General features: G+C 42.4%; 1 protein-coding gene across 1 annotated transcript in view; it reads right to left on the bottom strand.

Annotated features, from left to right (window-relative positions):
* Positions 1-1,984: 1,984 nt before the first annotated feature.
* Positions 1,985-21,378, bottom strand: part of ALG8 (ALG8 alpha-1,3-glucosyltransferase) — a 40,819-nt gene continuing 21,425 nt past the window's right edge. The window contains exons 9-13 of the mRNA XM_077451376.1: positions 19,767-19,906; positions 18,232-18,371; positions 5,548-5,645; positions 4,154-4,226; positions 1,985-2,686 (exon numbers count right to left, since the gene is read on the bottom strand). Of these exons, the coding sequence (XP_077307502.1) occupies positions 2,455-2,686; positions 4,154-4,226; positions 5,548-5,645; positions 18,232-18,371; positions 19,767-19,906 (683 nt within the window). The 3' untranslated portion in view covers positions 1,985-2,454. The remainder of the gene's footprint in view (positions 2,687-4,153; positions 4,227-5,547; positions 5,646-18,231; positions 18,372-19,766; positions 19,907-21,378) is intronic.

Consider the following 21,378-nt stretch of genomic DNA (forward strand, 5'->3'; position numbering starts at 1 on the left):
CCAAGTCAGTACTAGGGGAAAAATGCGGTACAAGACAATACTGATGACTGGTGCTCTGGCCTTTGCTTGGCAGCCTCCACAGTTCAGGTCCCCTTTAAAGTGGTATTAAATCCCAAAGCAAACATTTATTATATTGCAGCTCACCAAGTCTTGGCTGTATTCATTTGTTTCTCTTATTTTCACCTAGTTCTATTGTTTTTCAACAGAACAAGCTCTCTTGCAGCCTAAAAAGTATGAGCTTGAGCTTGGTTTCAATTTATTAGTGTATTTAAATCTGCTAATCCACTCCTCTCCCCCCAGACTGACAATGCTGCTGTGCAAATGTGTCTCCTGTGCTCCTTTATCCAGAGTGGGGTGGGCACTATAGTAGAGGAGGTTTGTTACTGGCCAGATCAGCTGGTAAAAACAGGAGAAAAAATTGGCTAAAAAGAAATGAATGCAGCCATCACATCTGATGATTGGTAAGGGTAATGGAAATAAAGCTAATGGATTGATTATGACAGTTCACAATTGCTGAAAACTGTAAGGGTCCGTTCACACTGTAACTGCCCACACAGGAATGAGCGACCCTATGTTAGAACGCGCCTGGAAGCCATTAATTGTTAATAGCACCCCAAACGCCAAGTAAATGTGTGTGCGCAACGTCCCCATCCAACCACAAAATAAAAATTGCACCCATCGTACTTTTTGTGCATTCGGCACCCCATTGAAATGAATAGGGCTGTCAGAAATGTGCCCATTTCCGTTTGAACCGGGGCTAAGGGAGGTTCAACAATCAGCAGCCAGCTAAAAGTGTATGCAACTCCTATAAAATACTTGATCCCGCCAGTAATCTTGCCTGTAACTACCTGTGCTGCACTCTAATCGGTTAGACTACAGAGCATCTCCCCCCTATGCTATAGAGAAGAGGGGGGAATGTTCTGTGGCCCTGTCAATGACCGATACAATACAGTGAATGAGTTATCACCCAGGGACAGGAAGAGTAACTGGTGTGATGACCAGGTAATAATAAAAAAACACTAATGTGGCCACCACATCTAAGGTTTTAGATCAGGGGTCTCCAAACATTCTAAACAAAGGGGCTGGTTTACTCTCCATTAAACTTTGGGGGGGGGGGGGGGCTGGACTGTGGCCATCAGGAGTACAATATGTTCCAGTGTCACTGGGAGTGAACAATCCTCCGTGTCAGAGGGAGGAATTGTGCCTCTTTATTGGGTCCCATTGTTGGTGTCATTGGGAGGAATTGTGCTCCATCATTGGGCCCTATTGTTAGTGTCATTGGGAGGAATGGTGTTCTGTCATTGAGCCCCATTGTTAGCGTCATTGTGCTCCATCATTGGGAGGAATTGTGCCCCATCATTGGTGTCATTGGGAGGAATCTGTGCTCCATCATTGGAGCACAATTCTACCCAATGACACCAACAATGGGGCCCAATGACACCATGATGGAGCACAAATTCCTCCCAAAGACACCATCATTGGGCCCCATTGTTTGTGTCATTGGGAGGAATTGTGCTCCCTTGTAGGTGTCATTGAGCCCCATCGTTGATGTCATTGGAAGGCATTTTGCACCATCATGGGTGTCATTTGGAGGAATTTTGCCCTTCATTGGTGTCAGTGAATAAAATAGCACCCCAAGAGCCGGATAACAGCAAACAAAGGGCCGCATCCGGACCCCGGGCCATAGTTTGGAGACCACTGGTTTAGATCATGGGTGCTCAACCTGTGGCCCTCCAGCTGTTGTGGAACTACAAGTCCCATGAGGCATTGCAAGGCTGACAGTTACAAGCATAACTCCCGAAAGCCGAGGCATGGCAGGACTTGTAGTTCCGCAACAGTTGGAGGGCCACAGGTTGAGCACTCATGGTTTAGATACACTTTAGGGCTTCCCGGCAAATGGTCATTGTTTTGTACAAGGCATGACTGACTATGAGACAATCGGCCAGAATGAACACTAAAAACCGTCAGAGGACGACGACAAGAATGACAGCAAATGACATTTTTATTACCAAAAAAAGTATTTTTTCTGCATCATATAAAAATAAGGTTTTTCTTTTTACAACATCATTCTTATTTTTTGGTCCACCTATGTAAAATTTAAAGAAGACCTGTGCTTTGCCATACAAAAGAAAAAAGGATTTTCTGGAATGCCTCCCTCCCCTGCAGTGCTCACCTTTCCCTCACTCCCCATTCTCCGTTCAGCCACCAGGAGTAAAGATGCCCAGTACCTCTGAGTATGGAGGAGCATGTGACTGTGCTGGTGCACTGCGATTGGCCCACTGCTGTCACGAGCCCCTGAAGACCATCTTCAGTCCTTTAGACCTTTCATAGGTCTTCCTTTCCTTGTCCTGACAGCTGAACAGAGCAGAGGAGGGAAGGAAAGGCGAGTTTATGTTGCTGGGAGGTGGGGGGTAATATCGTGAACCTGTCACTTTGCCCGATCGGTAGAAGTCTTCATTGACGTTTTTTGTGAGCAGATGCAGAATCTGTGAAGACGGAAGCATAGAGTCTGATCCAGGCGTATCCAACACCCAAGGCGCAGTATATGGAGGTCAGCATCAGAGGAACGAATGGGAGACTCTTCTGCCAGGGGCTCAAAGGGTAAATGACCTCACATAGCAGCTCCAACGGGACCAAACCCCAGAGGTACAAGGTCTCCATACAGCCCAGGAGACGGCCATCTTTCCTGCAACAATACCAAGAAAAGGAAATAAAAGCTACCCAGTAAACCTGAACTCCATACACATTAATTAAGCTCTATATTCATTATTACAACAATAAAATTTACTTTTTTTTTTTTTTAAGCACTGTTAAGTACCAGAATATGACCAGGTAACAGCCTTTTACAGCTCCTGTACAGAAAAGCTCAGACTGAGCAGAAGAAGCAGCACAAGCAACCAATCAATTGTGCTGCAATACTCGTGTGTTAACAAGACTGACCTAGAACAAATATGCAGCAAGTGAGGTCAGAACTCCTGATCTACATACCCGCTGATCTTTATGTTCTCAAAGTATTAATGATCCGCAACTACAGTCAGGCAACTAGAATTTTTAGAGGAGGATCAAACATGACAGGTTTGTCGTGAAGGGTCGGTCCACGGAAACCCGATATTTTTCATCTGTTAGATGCTGGAGTGTTAATGCATCTGACATTTTCTTTGATCTCTCAGGGACTCATTGAACTCTCTTATCCTCCCCAATACACGACCCTCATCTCTCATATCCCCCGATAGCCGAGCCTCATATCCCTCATATCTCACAATACATGACCCTCACCCTCTCCTCTCCTCTGAAACATGACCCTCACCCTCTCCTATCCTATCTTCTGAAACATGACCCTCACCCTCTCCTATGCTATGAAACATGACCCTCACCCTCTCCTATCCTATCTTCTGAAACATGACCCTCACCCTCTCCTATCCTATCCTATCCTCTGAAACATGACCCTCACCCTCTCCTATCCTATCCTCTGAAACATGACCCTCACCCTCTCCTATCCTATCCTCTGAAACATGACCCTCACCCTCTCCTATCCTATCCTCTGAAACATGACCCTCACCCTCTCCTATCCTATCCTCTGAAACATGACCCTCACCCTCTCCTATCCTATCCTCTGAAACATGACCCTCACCCTCTCCTATGCTATGAAACATGACCCTCACCCTCTCCTATCCTATCCTCTGAAACATGACCCTCACCCTCTCCTATCCTATCCTCTGAAACATGACCCTCACCCTCTCCTATCTTATCCTATCCTCTGAAACATGACCCTCACCCTCTCCTATGCTATGAAACATGACCCTCACCCTCTCCTATCCTATCCTCTGAAAAATGACCCTCACCCTCTCCTATCCTATCCTCTGAAACATGACCCTCACCTCTCATATCCTCTGAAACATGCTCCTCATCTCTAATATCTCCCAATACATGCCCCTCATCTCCAATATCTCCCAATACATGCCCCTCATCTCCAATATCTCCCAATACATGACCCTCATCTCCAATATCTCCCAATATATGACCCTCATTCTATTTACTTGCAAATAAAAAGCGACGATGGGTGGACATCTCCTGCAGAAGTCACCCACTCTGTGCCCCAGTATATTTTGGGTTCATCCAACTAAATATCAGTGAATAAAAGTTGGTAGATTACCTGAACAGTGCCTTCAATGAGCTGACACTGAACACGGTGAAAATCGCCATTAGAAAGATCTTGATAGGCAACTCTGAAAAGACATTGGTGAAAAATTCTTAATCAAAGATAAAATCTTTACAGCAAATTACTACAACAGGATCAAGTAAATTCTAGAGTGATCACAACAGGACAAAATACAATTTCTACAGCATATCACTGCTATAGGACTGAATAACATCCATTCAACATTTTACTAATACAGTATCAAAAATGTCATCCTACTTCTTATTGTACCACAATTTAATCTCAATAAAAAAAAAAAGTTTGTAAACAACAAATAAAATTAAATAAAAAGTCATCTTAAATCGACCTCAAGTCAGAAAGTGAAGATTTCTTATGGTATCGGGAGTAATAATCCCCAGATCCCAACAAGAATGTCGGAATGCAATTGCTTTTACCGCATGAGCGACAAACATTAATGTAAGTGATTGCAATGTCATTGAGATTTTTAACCATCACAATTCTACTCAAATTGCCTGTCCGTGTAACCTAGCTATTGTGTGGCCCCCAGAACATGTTAAGGGCTGCATGTGGGACTCCCTATTATATATATATATATATATATCTATATATATATATATATATATATATATATATATATATATATATATTATATTATATTATATTATATTATATTATATTATATATATATATATATATATATATATATATATATATATATATATATATATATATATATATATATATATATATATATATATATATATATATATATATATATATATATATATATTATATTATATTATATTTTATGTTAACCACCACTACTCCAAGAGCTATAACGACACCAATGTCTGTTTTAGCCAACCAGTTAACAAATAAATAAATACAATTAAATATAAATAAATAAAAAAGGAATTGAAGGGAGTTCGCTTTTAAATAAAAAAAATTCTATGACAAGGTGTTCTCTGACTGGATGAGGTGGAGATTAATGACATCATCCACCCCCCCCTCCTCACCACCTTGTCTAATCATTAAACACCTTGCATACTCAGAATTTTTTTCTCTTTGTTTAAATAAATAAAAAGGTGTTCTCTGAATAGAGGCGGTGTAATGCGTGTGACCTCGTGCTCTGTGTCGCAGAAGATCACGGCTCTCAAGGTATGTAGTGTGGACTAATACAGTGATTTTCAACATCCCCAGCGATTCGCAGGATGTCTCTTATGGACACTTACATTGAGCAAAGCTGGACCAATGTCCCCCGAGTATCGGTTTAAGCATGTGATCCATACACCTATATGTGCTTAAATTCTAAATTTAGCGGTCCTCCTGTAGTTGAACCTCATGTTTCAGTACAGTCCTGACCATGACAATATAGGGGGGTCTTTTACCTTGTGCTGTGAAGAGCAGAGGGAAGAGGGAGAAGTGGCCGGTTGTTGCCAGAATCAAATATACCCCAGCATCCTTTGCACTGCGGACTGCTAGTATGCTGAAAGAAAAAGACACAGACTTTACATAGCAAAGAGTTTCTGGCAAAAAGAATCAATGGCAGGCCTTTTATATATCTCAGTCACTCCAATGGTGATAAAATCTCCACCAATCCCAACGCTGCAGCCAGTGGTGGCCCATCCATGCAGGGCACAGGGGCGCCAAACCCCCCTCCCCCCCCCCCCCCCCCCACACACACACACACACACACACACACACGCCATGCGCCAGACCCAAATCTACATGTAGGATTCTGGACGCATGGATTTCAATGGGGTTATTTTTGTTTTTGGAAGCACATGATTAGAGCCGGAGGCTCCAATTGGCTTAAAAAAAGGGGGCGGGCTCAGGGCGCAGAGCACTGTGCCCTGAGCCCACCAGTTGTGCGACAATAGCAAATATTCACTATTGTCTTCCTGATTCTCCTGCCAACCAATCAGGAAGCGGGTCCCAAGTAGATGTCGACCGATATGCCCCCCCTTTATCTCATAAACTCACCCACTCCCACTCCACTTCCCCTGCTTGCTCCTGTCACTCTACCATACGCTTGATGTCCTCAGTACAGATGGCACTGGTTAGCACTGGCAGGTGGCACTGGCAGGTTTCACACTGAGCAGATAGTGTAATTGTGTGCAACTGAGATACGTAACTGAATGCAGAGAGAGAGACCAGCTGTCAAAATTCAGCTGTGAAGTTGGGGGTGGGCAGGACCCAGCAGCTATCAAACACCAGCCAATGATTGGGCTGCTTAAGAAAGGGGGCAGGGTCACATACATGTAGCAGCCCACCCAGATCCCATCCCATTGGCTGGTGCTGGATACCTGCTGGGTCCCGCCCACCCCCAACATCACCGCTAAATTTTGACAGCTGGTCTCTCTCTGCATTCAGTTACATTACAGGTGTCAGTTTCACACACTCAGCAGCTCTGCCAAGCGTCAAGTGCCGCCCTGCCAACGGAGTGTGGAGCAGGGAGGAGGAACACTTGTGTGCACGGTGCGGTCAGTGTTAAATATCGGCCTAATTTGTATAATAATCGTCCGCTGGCGATCTCTTAAAAATGGCTGCTTTCCTACTTCAAACTGACCATGCTAGGCATGAGAGCTCATCAATGCCAGCATGGTCAGTTTTCTGGCTGTGCTGGGAGAACAGCCCGCCTGTTTTTTAATAGCCAAGACTTGTGCTGACACAACCCAAACCCCGCCATACAGTCATTCACTGGGGAGATCAATGTTCTGCTGTTTCTCGACCCAAGACCCTTATGCAGCTGAGAACAGATTATGTGATCACTTATAATAGAAAAAAAATAGATAAATGATAATGTTTTCTATATAGATACAGATAAAAGTTTCACCTTTCATTTCAATTTTAAACGAAATGCAAGATAAGGTTTTATATATACTTTAACGGTCTATTCAATTTGTACACATTCAGGGGGGCTCCATGCACTATTATATATATATATATATATATATATATATATATATATATATATATATATATATATATATATATATATATATATATATATATATATATATATATATCTGTTGGTACAATGATAACCATATTGAACAAGCAGATTGTAACATGTTATATATAAAAACGTACCTTTAGAGGAAACCTCTACCCAGCCCATCCAACCCTGAACATCAAGATACACTATATTACCAAAAGTATTGGGACGCCAGCCTTTATACACATGAACTTTAATGGCAAGGTCCATAAAGACATGGATGAGCGAGAATTTAGGGTGGTGGAACTTTATTGTAAAATACTTTTTATTAAGTTTTACAATATACATAAAACTTCAGCCTCAGGTTGCGGAAAACAGCCACCGGTTACAGTAAAATTCCCAGTGCATAATAATAAAATTAACATGAAAAAAAAAAACAATATTATTATTATATATCTCTCTCTCTCTCAACACCCCACCCACCCCCTCCTCCCCCAAAAATAAAATTAACTACTTCAGCCCCTGAAGATTTGGCTGCCAACAGGGCCATTTTTTGCGATTCGGTACTGTGTTGCTTTAACTGACAATTACGGTCGTGCGACACTGCACCCAAACAAAATTGACGTCCTTTTTTTCCTACAAGTAGAGCTTTCTTTTGGTGGTATTTGATCACCTCTGCGGTTTTTATTTTTTGCGCTATAAAACAAAAAAAAATAAAAAAAATGGAGTGGCAATTTTGAAAAAAAAAAAAATGCAATATTTTGTACTTTTTGCCATAATACATATCCCCCCCTTTTTTTTTTTGCTCTTTTTTTTTTTCTAAAGCTATTTTGTTTCTTAATTTAGGCCAATATGTATTCTTCTACATATTTTTGGTTTAAAAAAATAAATAAATCAAAAAAATAAATAAATAAAAAATCACTTTAAGCGTCTATTGACTGGTTTGCGCAAAAGTTATAGCATCTATAAAATAGGGGATAGATTTATAGCATTTTTTACTAGTAATGGCGGCGATCTGCGATTTTTAATCGGGACTGCGACATTATGGTGGACACATCGGACACTGGTGTTTATACAGCGATCAGTGCTATAAAAATTCATCGATTACTGTATAAAAAAAAAATCACTGGCAGGGAAGGGGTTAAACACTAGGGGGCGATCAAGGTGTTAACTGTGTTCCCGGCTACGCGTTTCTAACTGTAGGGGGAGGGGACTGACTAGAGGAACTTACGGATCGTGGTTCCTAGCCAATAGGAACACACGATCTGTCTCTCCTCTCAGAACAGAACATGGATTTGTGTGTTTACACACACACACACACACGTCCCTGTTCTGCCTCTCATGCCAGCGGTCATCGCGACTGGCGGCCACGAGCATCAGCACCCCTGCAGTGGGCGCCTGCTATCCTGATCCCGCAAGCCAACCTATAGCTACAACGGTTTGTGGGATTGGGCCGTCTTGCCGCAGTAACATGACGCCGGCTGGTCGGCAAGCAGTTAAAATACAAACAAAACAATACAAGACTTGCCGAGACAGATATACACAGTCCGAATCTCCCACCGTAGTGAAAATGCATAGTGATTTAAGTCATGGACTCCTTTTGTATGCTTACAGAATAATACCTGCATTTAAGGTCTTTAAAATCTAAAGGCCAAAGAAATCCCCACTGCCAGCTGAATTACATAGTTATATAGTTATAGTCAGGTTGAAAAAAAAAGACAAAAAAGTCCATCCAGTTCAACCACAAAAAAAAATAAATAAATAATAATAATAATAATAAATAATAATAATAATATCCTACAATCCCATATACCCAATTCTATACACACAGTTGATCCAGAGGAAGGCGAAAAACCACAGCAGAGCATGATCCAATTTGCTAAAGCAGGGGAAAATTCACCTTGCAACTGCCCAATCCTATAGAAATAAACCCCCCCCCCCCCCCCTTTGCATTCCCTCTCAAGGACCAATGACGGTGCTTGTAGTAAGTTAGTCTGATACTGCGTCTACAGATGCCACCCAGCCTCCCCAAACCTGATCGAACTTGGCCATAGCCCTCCTATTCAGGTAAGCTGCTTTGTAAAGAAGGTAATGCCTTATTGATTAGTGATTTCTAGAATGCCAAATTTGGGGTAGAAGAGCTCGTCCATGACGAGATAATCCACCTTTTGGCATAGAAAAGGAGGGAGAGAAGAGTCCGTAAAGCTCTAGTAGTGGCCAAAGGTTCAACCAGATGCAACAAGCACACTTCAAAGGATAGGGGACTCGAGATGGAAGTGACCGACTTAAAACGCGCTAGAGCTTGCCAGTAGGGTTCAACCTGGAGACAATCCCAAAATATGTGAATGAAATTTGCAAGGAGGTGCCAAGCATCCCCAGCAGAGAGAGAGTGTGGATTCCCAAACATCCCGGCCAACCTGGCTGGGGTCAGGAACATTCTTTTTTTTTTTTTTTTTTTTTTTTTTCTCTTTTTTTGCCACATCAGCGAATCTTTACCTGAGACTATGAATCAACTTAACGTTCATTGTTGTCTCTTAGAATTAATCTTCACATCATTGTGGCTGTTTTCTTGTTGCTTACTTGTATAATTAAATGTAAAAACATTTATCCAACTTTTATTTCATATTTCTTAAAACAATTCTTATATCTTACTCCCAATATTTCACTGAAATTATATTAAAGTTATACTACCCCCCCCCCCCTCCCCTTTCCCCTTGTCAGTAGTGTCCCTGCTCCTGATATTCTGGTCTTTATGGTCTTAGTTGTGCGGAGAAACTCCAATCCCACTTAAATTGTTTCCAACCTCTCCATTTTTTTAGAAATATTACCCTTTCCTCTTCTTCTCTCAAACACAGGCTTTCCATATTATATATTTCTTCTACCGCATCTACCCACTCCCATGTTGTTGGGCACTCTACCTCTCGCCATTTTTTAGGGATCAGTTTTTTCGCAGCGTTTAATAGATGCGGGATGATTGTGTCTTGGTATTGTTTAACCCCAACCTCCGTGCCGTGAAAGAGTACTACCCAGGGGTCTGATTTCAATGCTGTTTGAGTTATTTCCTTAATCATTTGAAGGATCTTTTCCCAGTATAGTTTAATTTTAGCGCACTCCCACCAAATGTGTGTCATGGTACCTGTTTTCCCACAGCCCCGCCAGCACTCGGCGGTCCCGCCTAGCTGGAATTTAGATACCTTATCCGGGGTGTTATACCATCGGGAGATAAGTTTGTAGTTCATCTCAGCTGTTTTATTGTCCCTTGCCGAGCGGTGTGTCATTTTCAAAATTTTATTTATTGTTTCTTTACCTTTTTGTGATCCCAATTCCCTTTCCCATTTATTTATATATGGCGGCGTATCTTTCCAGCTGGTCCGCATCAATAGCCCATATAGCTTTGATATTATACCCTTTGTACTATCAGCCGTACAAAGTTGTTCCACCCCTGTCAAATCCTTTTCATACCTAATCGGCTGGTGAAGTTTTTCTATGAAACGGGTCAGCTGGAGATATCGCCACCTATCCCTTCTCATAAATCCCATGTGCACTAACTCTTCATGTGAAAGAAGTTTCCCTTTTTTAATTATATCTTTTATTTGTGACCCCTCTAATCTTATCCAGTTCCCTCCTATCACCCCTCTACCCGGTGGGAAATATTCGTTATCTTTTAAGGTTATCAGTGGCGAATTATAGTGTCCATTTAATCTTTTATATTCCTTATCCCATATCTTCAGTGCAGTCTGTGTTAACTTATTTGTGTCTATATCTAGTACCCTGTATTTTGGGGGATTCCATATTATCTTATTTAATTGTGCTTTACTGTATGTATATTCTAAATTAACCCATCTTTTTTCCTCTTTTTTTTTCCCTTTTACCCATTCTACAATTCTTGATAAGACCACCGCCTGATAATAATATTGTAAATCAGGGACCGCTAATCCTCCCCTCCCTTTTTCTTGTTTTAATACTCCATAGGAGATCCTAGGTTTTTTGTTATTCCATATAAATTTGCTCATTATTGCTTTTAATTTTTGGAAATAGCTGGATGGGATTTCAACTGGCAACATCTGGAATTTATATACAATTTTTGGAAGAATAAACATTTTATACACGTTTATTCGACCTATCCACGAGATCGATCTATTACTTGCTCTTCTGAGTTCAGTTTTTATTTCATTCAATAAAGGGATATAATTTAGACGGTATATCTTATCCAGAGTGTTTGCCAATTTTACCCCCAGGTATTTCAGCTCTTTTGTCCATTTAAATTTACTTTGTTCTTGGATTAGTTGTACTTCCGTCGCACCTACATTTATATTAAGGATTTCAGATTTTGTTTGGTTAATTTTGAAGTTTGATAATTTCCCGTACTCATCCAGGGCCTTTGTTATCTTGGGCAGAGAATCTACTGGTTTACTTATATAAAACAACACGTCGTCTGCATATGCTGCAAGTTTATGTTCCTCTTGCTCAGCCTTAATTCCGCTTATTTCCGGGTTGTTTCTGATTGTCGCGAGTAGGGGTTCCAACGAAAGCACAAAAAGAAGAGGTGATAGTGGGCATCCCTGTCTGGTCCCATTTTCCATCTCAAAGGAAGAGGAGGGCAACCCGTTGATGTTTACAGTCGCTGTCGGGTGGTCATACATCGTTTTAATCCATCTGGCCATCCTAGGGCCTATGCCCATTTTGTCCATTGTCTGGAACATGAATCCCCAATCGACTCTATCAAAGGCCTTTTGGGCATCTATTGATAATAGTAGCGCCGGGGGTTCCGTCTTCTTCCTTTGAGATAGAATCAATAAAGTTCTCACTCCATTGTCCTTTCCCTCTCTCCCGGGGATAAACCCAGTCTGATCTGGATGTACTAGTATATTCATTACTTTTTTCATTCTATTTGCTAACACCTTAGCAAATAGTTTAGTATCCTCATTAAGGAGTGATATTGGTCTGTAACTTGCGCACTTGGTCTCGTCTTTTCCTTCTTTCCGTATGATCGTTATTGAGGCAGATAGCGCCTCTTTACTCATGGCGTACTCTGTCCCAATCCCGTTCATATATTTACAGAGTTTCGGTACTAGTATATTCTTAAACCTCTTGTAGTGACTAATTGTCAGACCGTCTGGTCCCGGGCTTTTCCCAGGAGCTGATTCCGCTAATACCTCGTTTATTTCTGCTTCCGTTATGGGGTTTTCTAAGTATTCTTTATCAATTTCACTGATCCTGGGGAGTCTCGCCTTATTTAAATATTTAACAGTTTCTTTTAGTTTACCTTCTTTATCTATCAAGTTGTTTTTTACCGCATATAATTTCCCGTAGTATGTTTTGAATGATTCGGCTATTTCTTTTGAAGCGTATACCATGTCCCCGGTTTCTGTTTGAATTTTCTCTATGTAGTTCGTAGCTTTTTTCTTTTGGAGCGTCCTGGCTAGATATTTAGTAGGTTTGTTTTCTTCTTGATACCTCACTTTATTGAGTTGATTAAAAAATTTTTTAGTTTCTTGTTCCATTAACCCACGTAGTTCTTCTCTCCTGGACGTTAATTTTTGATATAGCTTTTTATCTGTAAGCCCCCTTTTATGTTGTTGTTCAATTTTGAGGATTTCCTCTCTGAGTTTATTACCCCTCTCTATACGTTCTTTTTTTTTCTGCGAGCCTCGTGCAATCAAGATCCCCCGAATATACGCCTTATGGGCATCCCACAGGACCTGCCCAGAGATTCCTTCGGTCTCATTCATCAGAAAGTACTTCTCTAATTCCTTACTCACTACTTCCCCCCCCTCCTTATCAAGAATCAACGTGTCATTTAGTCGCCACCTAGAGAAACATTTACTTTGTCCGGGAATCTGCATTTTCATTTTTAAAGGCGCGTGATCTGACTGTGTTGTTATTTCTATACTTGTTTCTAGTACCATCTCTAGGGCTCTGTGTTCCACAAGAATATAATCAATCCTTGAGTACGACCCGTGTACTGGGGAGAAAAATGTGTAGTCCCTTATTTTGGGGTGTTGTGCCCTCCATACATCAACTAGTTGGTTTTTATTCAAGTTTTGAATTAACCTTTTTAATTGAGTGCTATTCCCTCCCAGTACCCGGGACGTACTGTCAAGTATGGGGTCTAGACAGAGATTCAGATCTCCCATTATAACTACATGGCCACTTTTAAATTCTTGTATTTTGGCCAGTATTCCCCTCAAGAAATTTATAGGGTTTTTATTTGGAGAGTAAATGTTAGCCAGTGTATACCTAATATTTCCTAATTTTCCTTTCAAAAATAGATATCTTCCTTCTGGGTCTGCTACTCTTCCTTCTACAGTGAATCGAATATCCTTACCGAATCCTATTGCTACTCCTCTTGCCCTTTTTGAGATCGTATCCCCATAGTACCATTTCGGGTGGTCTTTAGAGTAAAGCCTACTCCTTGACGTATGTGTTATATGTGTCTCCTGGAGAAAGATCACATCTGCCTCTAGTTGTTTTAATTCTACCAGGATTTTATGCCTCTTTTTTGCTGTGTTGAGCCCCCTAACATTATAAGATAGGAAGTTTAATTCCAGTTTCCTTTTATCCATATTCTCTGTCCTGACCATGTTTTCGTTTTTCTTTTCCTTCCCTCCTTTTTTCCCTCAGGGTTTCACTACTGACATCTTCTTCTCCTTCCTCCCTCCCCTTCCCCCTCTCCCCCATACCCCCCTCTCCCGCCCATCTCCCCATCCCCCTCCCCCCCCCCTGTTTTGGCCATCCTGCGGCCCTCGACTTATCAATTGGCCTCAAATCTCTGGCCATTTCTAAGTCTTAGTGCTCCGAGGTGGGGTTCGCCAGTTGCCTCCTTTCCCTCCCTACTTTGGTATATCTCCTCATAGGGATGGGAATGGGACTGCCCCACCCAACCGGTCCGACCACATACATCCCCCTACCTCTCCACCCCTCCCCCCCCCCCCCCCCCGTCTCCCCCATGATCCCAGTCTCTTCCACTTCTAATTTATCATTTAAGTTGGGTGGCATTTTAAGGTGATTCCTCTGACTCGTCTGTCCAGCCGGGTAAACTTGGAGTTGGAATCTCCAGTTTTTCACAAAATTCTCTTAACTCTTCAGGGAAACTTAATTTAGCTGTTATTCCATCTTTAAATGCCAACAGGCAAGCCGGGAAGCCCCATCTGTATCTAATGTTTCGTACTCTCATCTGTTCCAAAAGAGGTTTCAGGAGACGTCTTCTGGCTAGGGTCTCAAATGCTAGGTCCGGGAAGATTTGTATTTCTGTTTCCGCATACTTTAATGGGGGGTTTCCCCTTAATTTCCTCCAGATCTCCTCTTTATCTTCATAGTGTTCAAACCTTACGATAATATCGCGGAATCTTCCCCTTCCTGTTTCTTCCGATCCTATCCTCCCAACCCGATGCACCCTCTCTAACAAAGGGAGTACCCCCTCTGCATTGTCTAGTATGGGGCGAAATATATCTTTCAGAACCTCCCTTAAATCTTCTTTCTTGTTCTCTGGGACATTTCTTATTCTCAGATTTAGTCTTCTATTTCTATTTTCTTGGTCTTCGAGTCGGTAGAGAATTCTTCTCTGGTTCTGAGAAATTGATTTAACTTGCGTCTGTACTTTCTTTAACTTCTGTTCTTGATTCTCAGTTCTTTCTTCTACAGCTTCAACTCTCGCTAGCATATGACCAAGGTCACTTCTTAGGAGACTAATATCTGATCTTATAGAGTTCTCCAGTTTTTGGAGCATCTCCCTCATGAACCCTTTTGTTATTCCCAGGTCTTCCATCCTCTGATCCTCATTTTTACTTAGTTCTAATTCGCTTTCCGTTGTCAGTTCGTCTCTAGACTGATCCGGGGTCTCCCCTGCTGTTTTTTCCACTCCCCTTTTTCCTCCATGGTTTGTGGGTATCTTTTCCTTCCCTCCTCCTCTTGGGCTAGCTCCTTGGGTCATATATTGTTTTATGGTGCTTTCCGTGTTGGGATTTTTTGGGGTTTTAAGGCCCCCCTTAGTATTTTGCTTTGAGGCTCTGCTCATTTTGGTTTTTTTTGCTTCCCGTGGTCGTCGCCCCAGTTTGCTGGTCTTCTCACGTTCTCCTTCTATGGCTGGTGCTTTTTCTTCTGAGAATTCCCTCCAATCAGCCCCTTACAGTATCTACCAGGGTAGGATCCCTTGGTTATGGCTGAGCGGTTTTCCGCCCTAAGTTTGTCAGTCTGCTATAAGTGTTTCTCCCCCTTCTTTATGGTCGATCAAGGGCAGGTACTTTCAGTCCAAGCATTTATTCTTATTATCTCCTCTCTTTCTTCCTCCCTCCCTCCAACACAGGGAAAGGGGGTCCGGGAGAAAGAGGGAGAAGAAAGGGGTAACAAAAAAAAAAAAAAAAAGAGAAGACAGAAAGTAGAGAGAAAAAACCAGTGGCACCACAGTTAGCTTTATCTATTGAGCAATGACGTCTTCCGTCCCTATATCTTTAATAGACACCTGTAAGTCGCATGTCATAATTTCGTTATGCGTTAAATATGGGGTTTCTCCCCTTATTGTGCCTCTCCTGATATTTTACCTCTATATTAGCTGGTCATCGAATTCTATAGGGACGTGCGTACTATGTAAGGTTATGTTTACTCTTGAGAATTCTGCTGGGCTCCCAGGAAAGTATGCAGCTGCAAAATGGGATCGCTTTCCATGCGTGTACTGTCCTTCATGCAGTTTCCTACATGCTATGAATATATTACTCCACCGAGTTACATCACTGCTCATGCGTTTAGAAAATATGCGATTTTTGAGTAGCTAAGCAGGAGTGCCGTGGGGTTCTTTTCCAGGGGGTTACCTTATATTAACCATCTATCATTACATTTAAGGATCCGGATTGATTTTCTGAAAGCAGGCAGCTAAGGAGTTATTCGTTCATTCCATCTTGAGTGTCTTATATAATGCTTGTTTCATCCTCACTGGCCGCTTTCAGTCTGGTTAGTAATATTTCAGGCTATTTCTCTGGGCATTTCCCTCACTCCCACCTGGTATCTTATAATTTTTTTTTTTTTTTTTTTTTTTTTTGCAGAGAATCTCAGCGACGAGTATAGTATTAATCTGAATTATATATCCCAGGGTAAAAGTATGTCATCATTCATACTATCTCTTTACTTTTACTCCAGTTTTAATGACCATGATAGTTTAAACATATTCTTATTTAAGACAGATGAGTTTTGCAGACATAAGTATCACTTATCTTATCTCTTATACTCGTTTATCTTCCTTAGTTCATCCCTTAGTGCGTCCCAGCTTACAAAGAAAAACTGCTGTTATGTTGCATCAGAGAGGTGAAGGGAAAAGTCTAATATCCTGCTGACCACTTCAGCGCATTTATAGTGATCATACAAATTTTTCTAACACAATGCAGCCTGGTATCTTTATATCTTATATTTGTTTATGTATAGTTCCAGCAACCAGCGCAAAGCTGGTCTGAATTGTCTATCCCAGAAAGAGAAACACCTCATCATTCATGTTGTCCCATCATTGTTATTACAGTCCTTTCTATTCCCCTGGCAGTTTAGACATACGGTCATTTAAGACAGCTATGACTTGCACCGGGATATAGTACTTAGCTTATCTGTTGCTCTCCGTGATCATGCTCTCCTTTTATCTTCGAAATCCCGAGAGGTTGGGGGGGAGGGCGGCAGAGAGGAGGCGAGGTGGCAGCTGTTATTTATGGCCGGTAGGGTAGACAGGTTCCGGAGCGGCGTCTTGCGGCGGTGTCTTTCATTACTGGAGCCTCTCACCTTCCAGCATTATTCCGCTCTGCATTTCTCTTCCACACGCCGCACGCCTTCTCCTGCTCAGCCTCCTCGTAACCCCTCCCTTCCGTCGGAGCGTTCCTACGTCATCCCCCTGCCTACAATGACACGGGTCAGGAACATTCTATGTAGGAATTTATAATGGATCAGATGATCCCTAGTAGAGAGACTAGGTACTGAAATGCAGTCCCCACATGTCACCCCAGTCATCTCTGTCTAGCCCCAGAGCCGCTGCCTCCCAGACCAGTCTGCAGGTCGCCATCAATACAGTCGTCTCCTGAAAGAGGTCTTTATATAAAACTAGAGACTGGTTTAGTTAAGGAGTCGCCGAGTGTCAGTAGTTCCAGGTCATTGGGCTCAACATCAAGAGACTGCCTGATAAATTGAGGGTAAAAAGCATGTCTCAGTTGGATATATTTAAAAAAAATAAAGGAAAAAAAAAAAAAAATGTGAGTTGGGTAAGTCATTATGTAGTTTTAACTCACTTAGTCCCCATTCACACCTGAGCGTTTTTGTAGCTTGAAGCCTGAAGATACAAGATGCTGGAGGGGGGAAATAAAAATCTATTATTCTCAATGGAGATGGTTCACATCTCCTCTCCAAGTCGCCTGAAGCCGAACGCCTGAAGCGCAAACAAGTTCCGGACCCTTTTTTGTCGCTCGAATCATGCAGATTTGGGAGTTTTTCTTCTTTTTACATTGGTGACCTTTTGCCCTGCACAAAATTGTGGCAAAAAAACGCTGTAAAATTGCGCGATTTTCTGCCTGAAAACGCTATGCTCAGGTGTGAATGGGGCCTTAGGGTGGAGGAACTTGACTGGCCTTTATGGATCTTGCTTTGTGCACTGGTCCAAATCATTTGGTGGAGGGGGGGATTATGGTGTGGGGTTGTTTTTCAGGGGTTTTGGTTTGGCCCCTTAGTTCCAGTGAAGGGAACTCTTAAGCCGCCAGCATGCCAAGACATTTTGGACAATTTCATGCTCCCAACTTTGCGGGAATAGTTTGGGGATGACCCCTTCCTGTTCCAGCATGATTGCACACCAGTGCACAAAGCAAGGTCCATGAAGACATGAATGAGGCAGTTTGGGGTGGAGGAACTTGACCTGACCTCAACCCAATAGAAAACCTTTGGTATGAATTAGAGCGGAGACTGCGAGCCAGGCCTTCTCATCCAACATCAGTGCCTGACCTCACAAATGCGCTTCTGGAAGAACGGTCAAACATTCCCATAGACACACTCCTAAACCTTGTCGACAGCCTTCCCAGAAGAGTTGAAGCTGTTATAGCTGCAAAGGGTGGTACTTTTGGTAATATAGTGTACATAGAAGGCCAGCAGCACAGTTGTTAATACAGAGAAACCTCACCTTAATGGAAGGACGGCCAGGAGGATGGCTTTCTCATGTACGTGCCATCCGAACATAAATGACCCGAGGGCACACAGGACCAGGCAGCGGAGGAAACTGGCAGGTCCGTGGGGTCTCATCCACAGGAGGAGAACGGACGGCTGGGAAACAATAGGATGCATGTAGTCAATTTAGGGATTGCAATAACCTTAAAGCAAAACTTCACTCTCTCCATCGACATTGACTATTTTTAATCCTTATACTGTTAGCATTAGTAAATAGACGGGTAGTGATTTTTCAGCAAAATAAAAAACACGCAGTGCAGTTTTTGTAGCGGTTGCACCCACAGGGAGTTCCTACTTTCTATAGAGTTCAATAGAAGTTCATTGTTCAGGTTCACATACACTTTAAAGACTATTTTCACTTAAAAAGTACCACTACTCATCTAACTACCCCTAATGCCCCGTACACACAATATCCTTCGCATTTTTTCCAACGGATTTTGTCCGAAAATGGTGTTGCATACACACGGTCGGACAAAGCTGTCGTAAAATCCGATCATTTGGAACATGGTGACGTTTGTTCTTTGCGACGGGACCACGTAGAGGCTAGTAGCCAATAGCTTTGGTGTCATAATTTGATCTACGCATGCGTGGCACTTTGTCCAATCGGAATTCTCTACAAACGATCGGAAAAAGTCAGATCGGATTTTTTTGTCGGAAAATTTGAGATCCCCCTCAGAACCTTTTCCGCCGGAATTTCCGACCGTGTACAAGGCATAACAGATTCGGTTGTTTTTTTTTCTTTTTCTAACAGGTATCCACTCCCACAATTCTTCCCTAAGCAAGAATTTAGTAAGCTTGGCACCCCCCTTCCCGCAACCTCCTGGGACACAGTAGAATTGGCACACACAAAGATAGTGCTGGACTCCATGCACTGGTAAGTGTTTAATTCGTAAAAGTCAGCAGCTATAGTATTTAAAGCTGCAGACTTAATATTTTAAAAATCAACTAAAGTTCCTCTTTAACATGAACACACAATCTCATAAGCACATCTCCTCTATAGCCTACATGGGTGGTCTCCAAACTGCAGCCCTTAACCAAGCACTTGGAGCACTATTCCCCCCCCCCCTGACACCAACAATGGGGCACTATCCCCCCCCCCCCACTGGCACCAACAATGGGGCACTATTCCCCCCCCCCCCACTGGCACCAACAATGGGGCACCATTCTCTCCCACTAATACCAACAATGGAGCACTATTCCTCCCATACTCATAATCTGGATCCCGATTCTAGAAATTTTTTTATATAATAAATATATATATATATATATATATATATATATATATATATATATATATATATATATATATATATATATATATATATATATATATATATATATATATATATATATATATATATATATATATATATATATATATATATATATATATATATATATATATATATATATTTTCTCCTCTGGTACCAGGGCTGAGCTAGTGCAACGAGGACAATAGAGCCACTCAGTAGCCATCTCTTTGTTCCTTACCAGGATGGAAAGAAGGGTGCAGATCAAAGTGGCCAATGGAGTGACAGATGGAAGGATGCTGTGCTCAAACTCCTGAACCAACCCGCCCGTCATGGATCCAGTCTGTATGGCAGCTGGGTCCACCAGATGCATCTTGACACCTGCATCACAAAAGGGTTAGAACTCCCATAGTGGATATTCCAGTTCTGATTAGACATTGAGATGGCAAAATCGATAACCCCACATGCTGAAATATGGTATGATATTATATAAATAATAATGTCATTTCAAAAGCAACTTTCAATATTTTAAAAATGTTTGAGCGGTGAGTGCTGATCTCACTGGTGACATGGATACTGGGAGGTGAGCTTTGTGTGCTGGAGTGCAGATCTCAATGGTGACATGGATACTGGGTAGTCGGCTATGTATACTGGAGTGCAGATCTCACTGGTGACAAGGATACTGGGTAGTCGGCTATGTATACTGGAGTGCAGATCTCAATGGTGACAAGGATACTGGGTAGTCGGCTATGTATACTGGAGTGCAGGTCTCACTGGGGATATGGATACTAGGTAGTGAGTTATGTGTATACTGCGGTGCAGATCTCACTGGTGACAAGGATACTGAGGAGTGAGCTACGAGTACTGAAGTGAAGAACTCACTGATGTCACGAATACGGAATAGTGAGCTGTGTGTACTGTAGTACAGAACTCACTAGTGACATTGGTACGAAGAAGAAAGATGTGTGTACTGGAGTGTAGATCAGACTGGTGACATGGATACTGGGAGGTGATCTGTGTGTGCTGGAGTCCAGATCTCACTGTGGATATGGATACTGGAAAGTGAGGTGCGTTTACTGAATTGCAGATCTCATTAGCAATATGGATACTAAGGAGTGAGCTGTGTGTATTGTAGTACAGGCATCACTAGTGACATTAATAGAAGGAAGAAAGATGTGTGTACTGGAGTGTAGATCACACTGGTGACATGCATACTGGGAGGTAAGCTGTGCGTACTGGAATGCAGATCTCACTGGTGATATGGATACCAATTTTTTTGGGGGGTGCAAACTGAAAAAAAAAAAAAAAAAAAAAAAAACATAAAATCGCAGCCTCACTGTGCCCATCAATTGCCGCCAGTGTGCCCCGCCCAAAAAAATGCCGCCAGTGTCCCCCCCCCCCAGCACTTACCTGTCTTGGGTCAGCGCATTCCTCCACTCTCCCTCAGAGTCCTTGATGTCTTCTCCCGGCCTCTTCCGATATGATTGGACGCTCGATTGGCTGAAGCGACAGGCGCTGTGACTGGATGCCTATCAGGTGACAGGTAACCAGACCCGGTGCACCCGATTGGCTGAGGAGGTGTTAGGGAAGAGATTTGATTCCCTCATACAGCACTGTGTAAGCAGCGAATGCACAGCATTACGCCCGCTGTTTACCAATTTGGAAGCCTATTAGAGCCGACAGCTCTAATCAGGCACTTCCGAAAACACCTCCGCTGCTGTAATTGCATGCAATGCACCCCCACTGCTGTAATTCATGCAATGCATGAATCTATCTATTGAAGATTGACAGGTGCAGGAGAGAGGGGGCGGCCCTCCTGCGCCCTCTATGGACGCACTGCCACTGCTGGGAGG

The sequence above is a fragment of the Lithobates pipiens genome, unplaced genomic scaffold (assembly GCF_037356315.1).
Source record: "Lithobates pipiens isolate NorthernLeopardFrog02 unplaced genomic scaffold, aLitPip1_a1.2 Scaffold_23, whole genome shotgun sequence".
In the NCBI taxonomy this organism is placed as follows: Eukaryota; Metazoa; Chordata; class Amphibia; order Anura; family Ranidae; genus Lithobates; species Lithobates pipiens.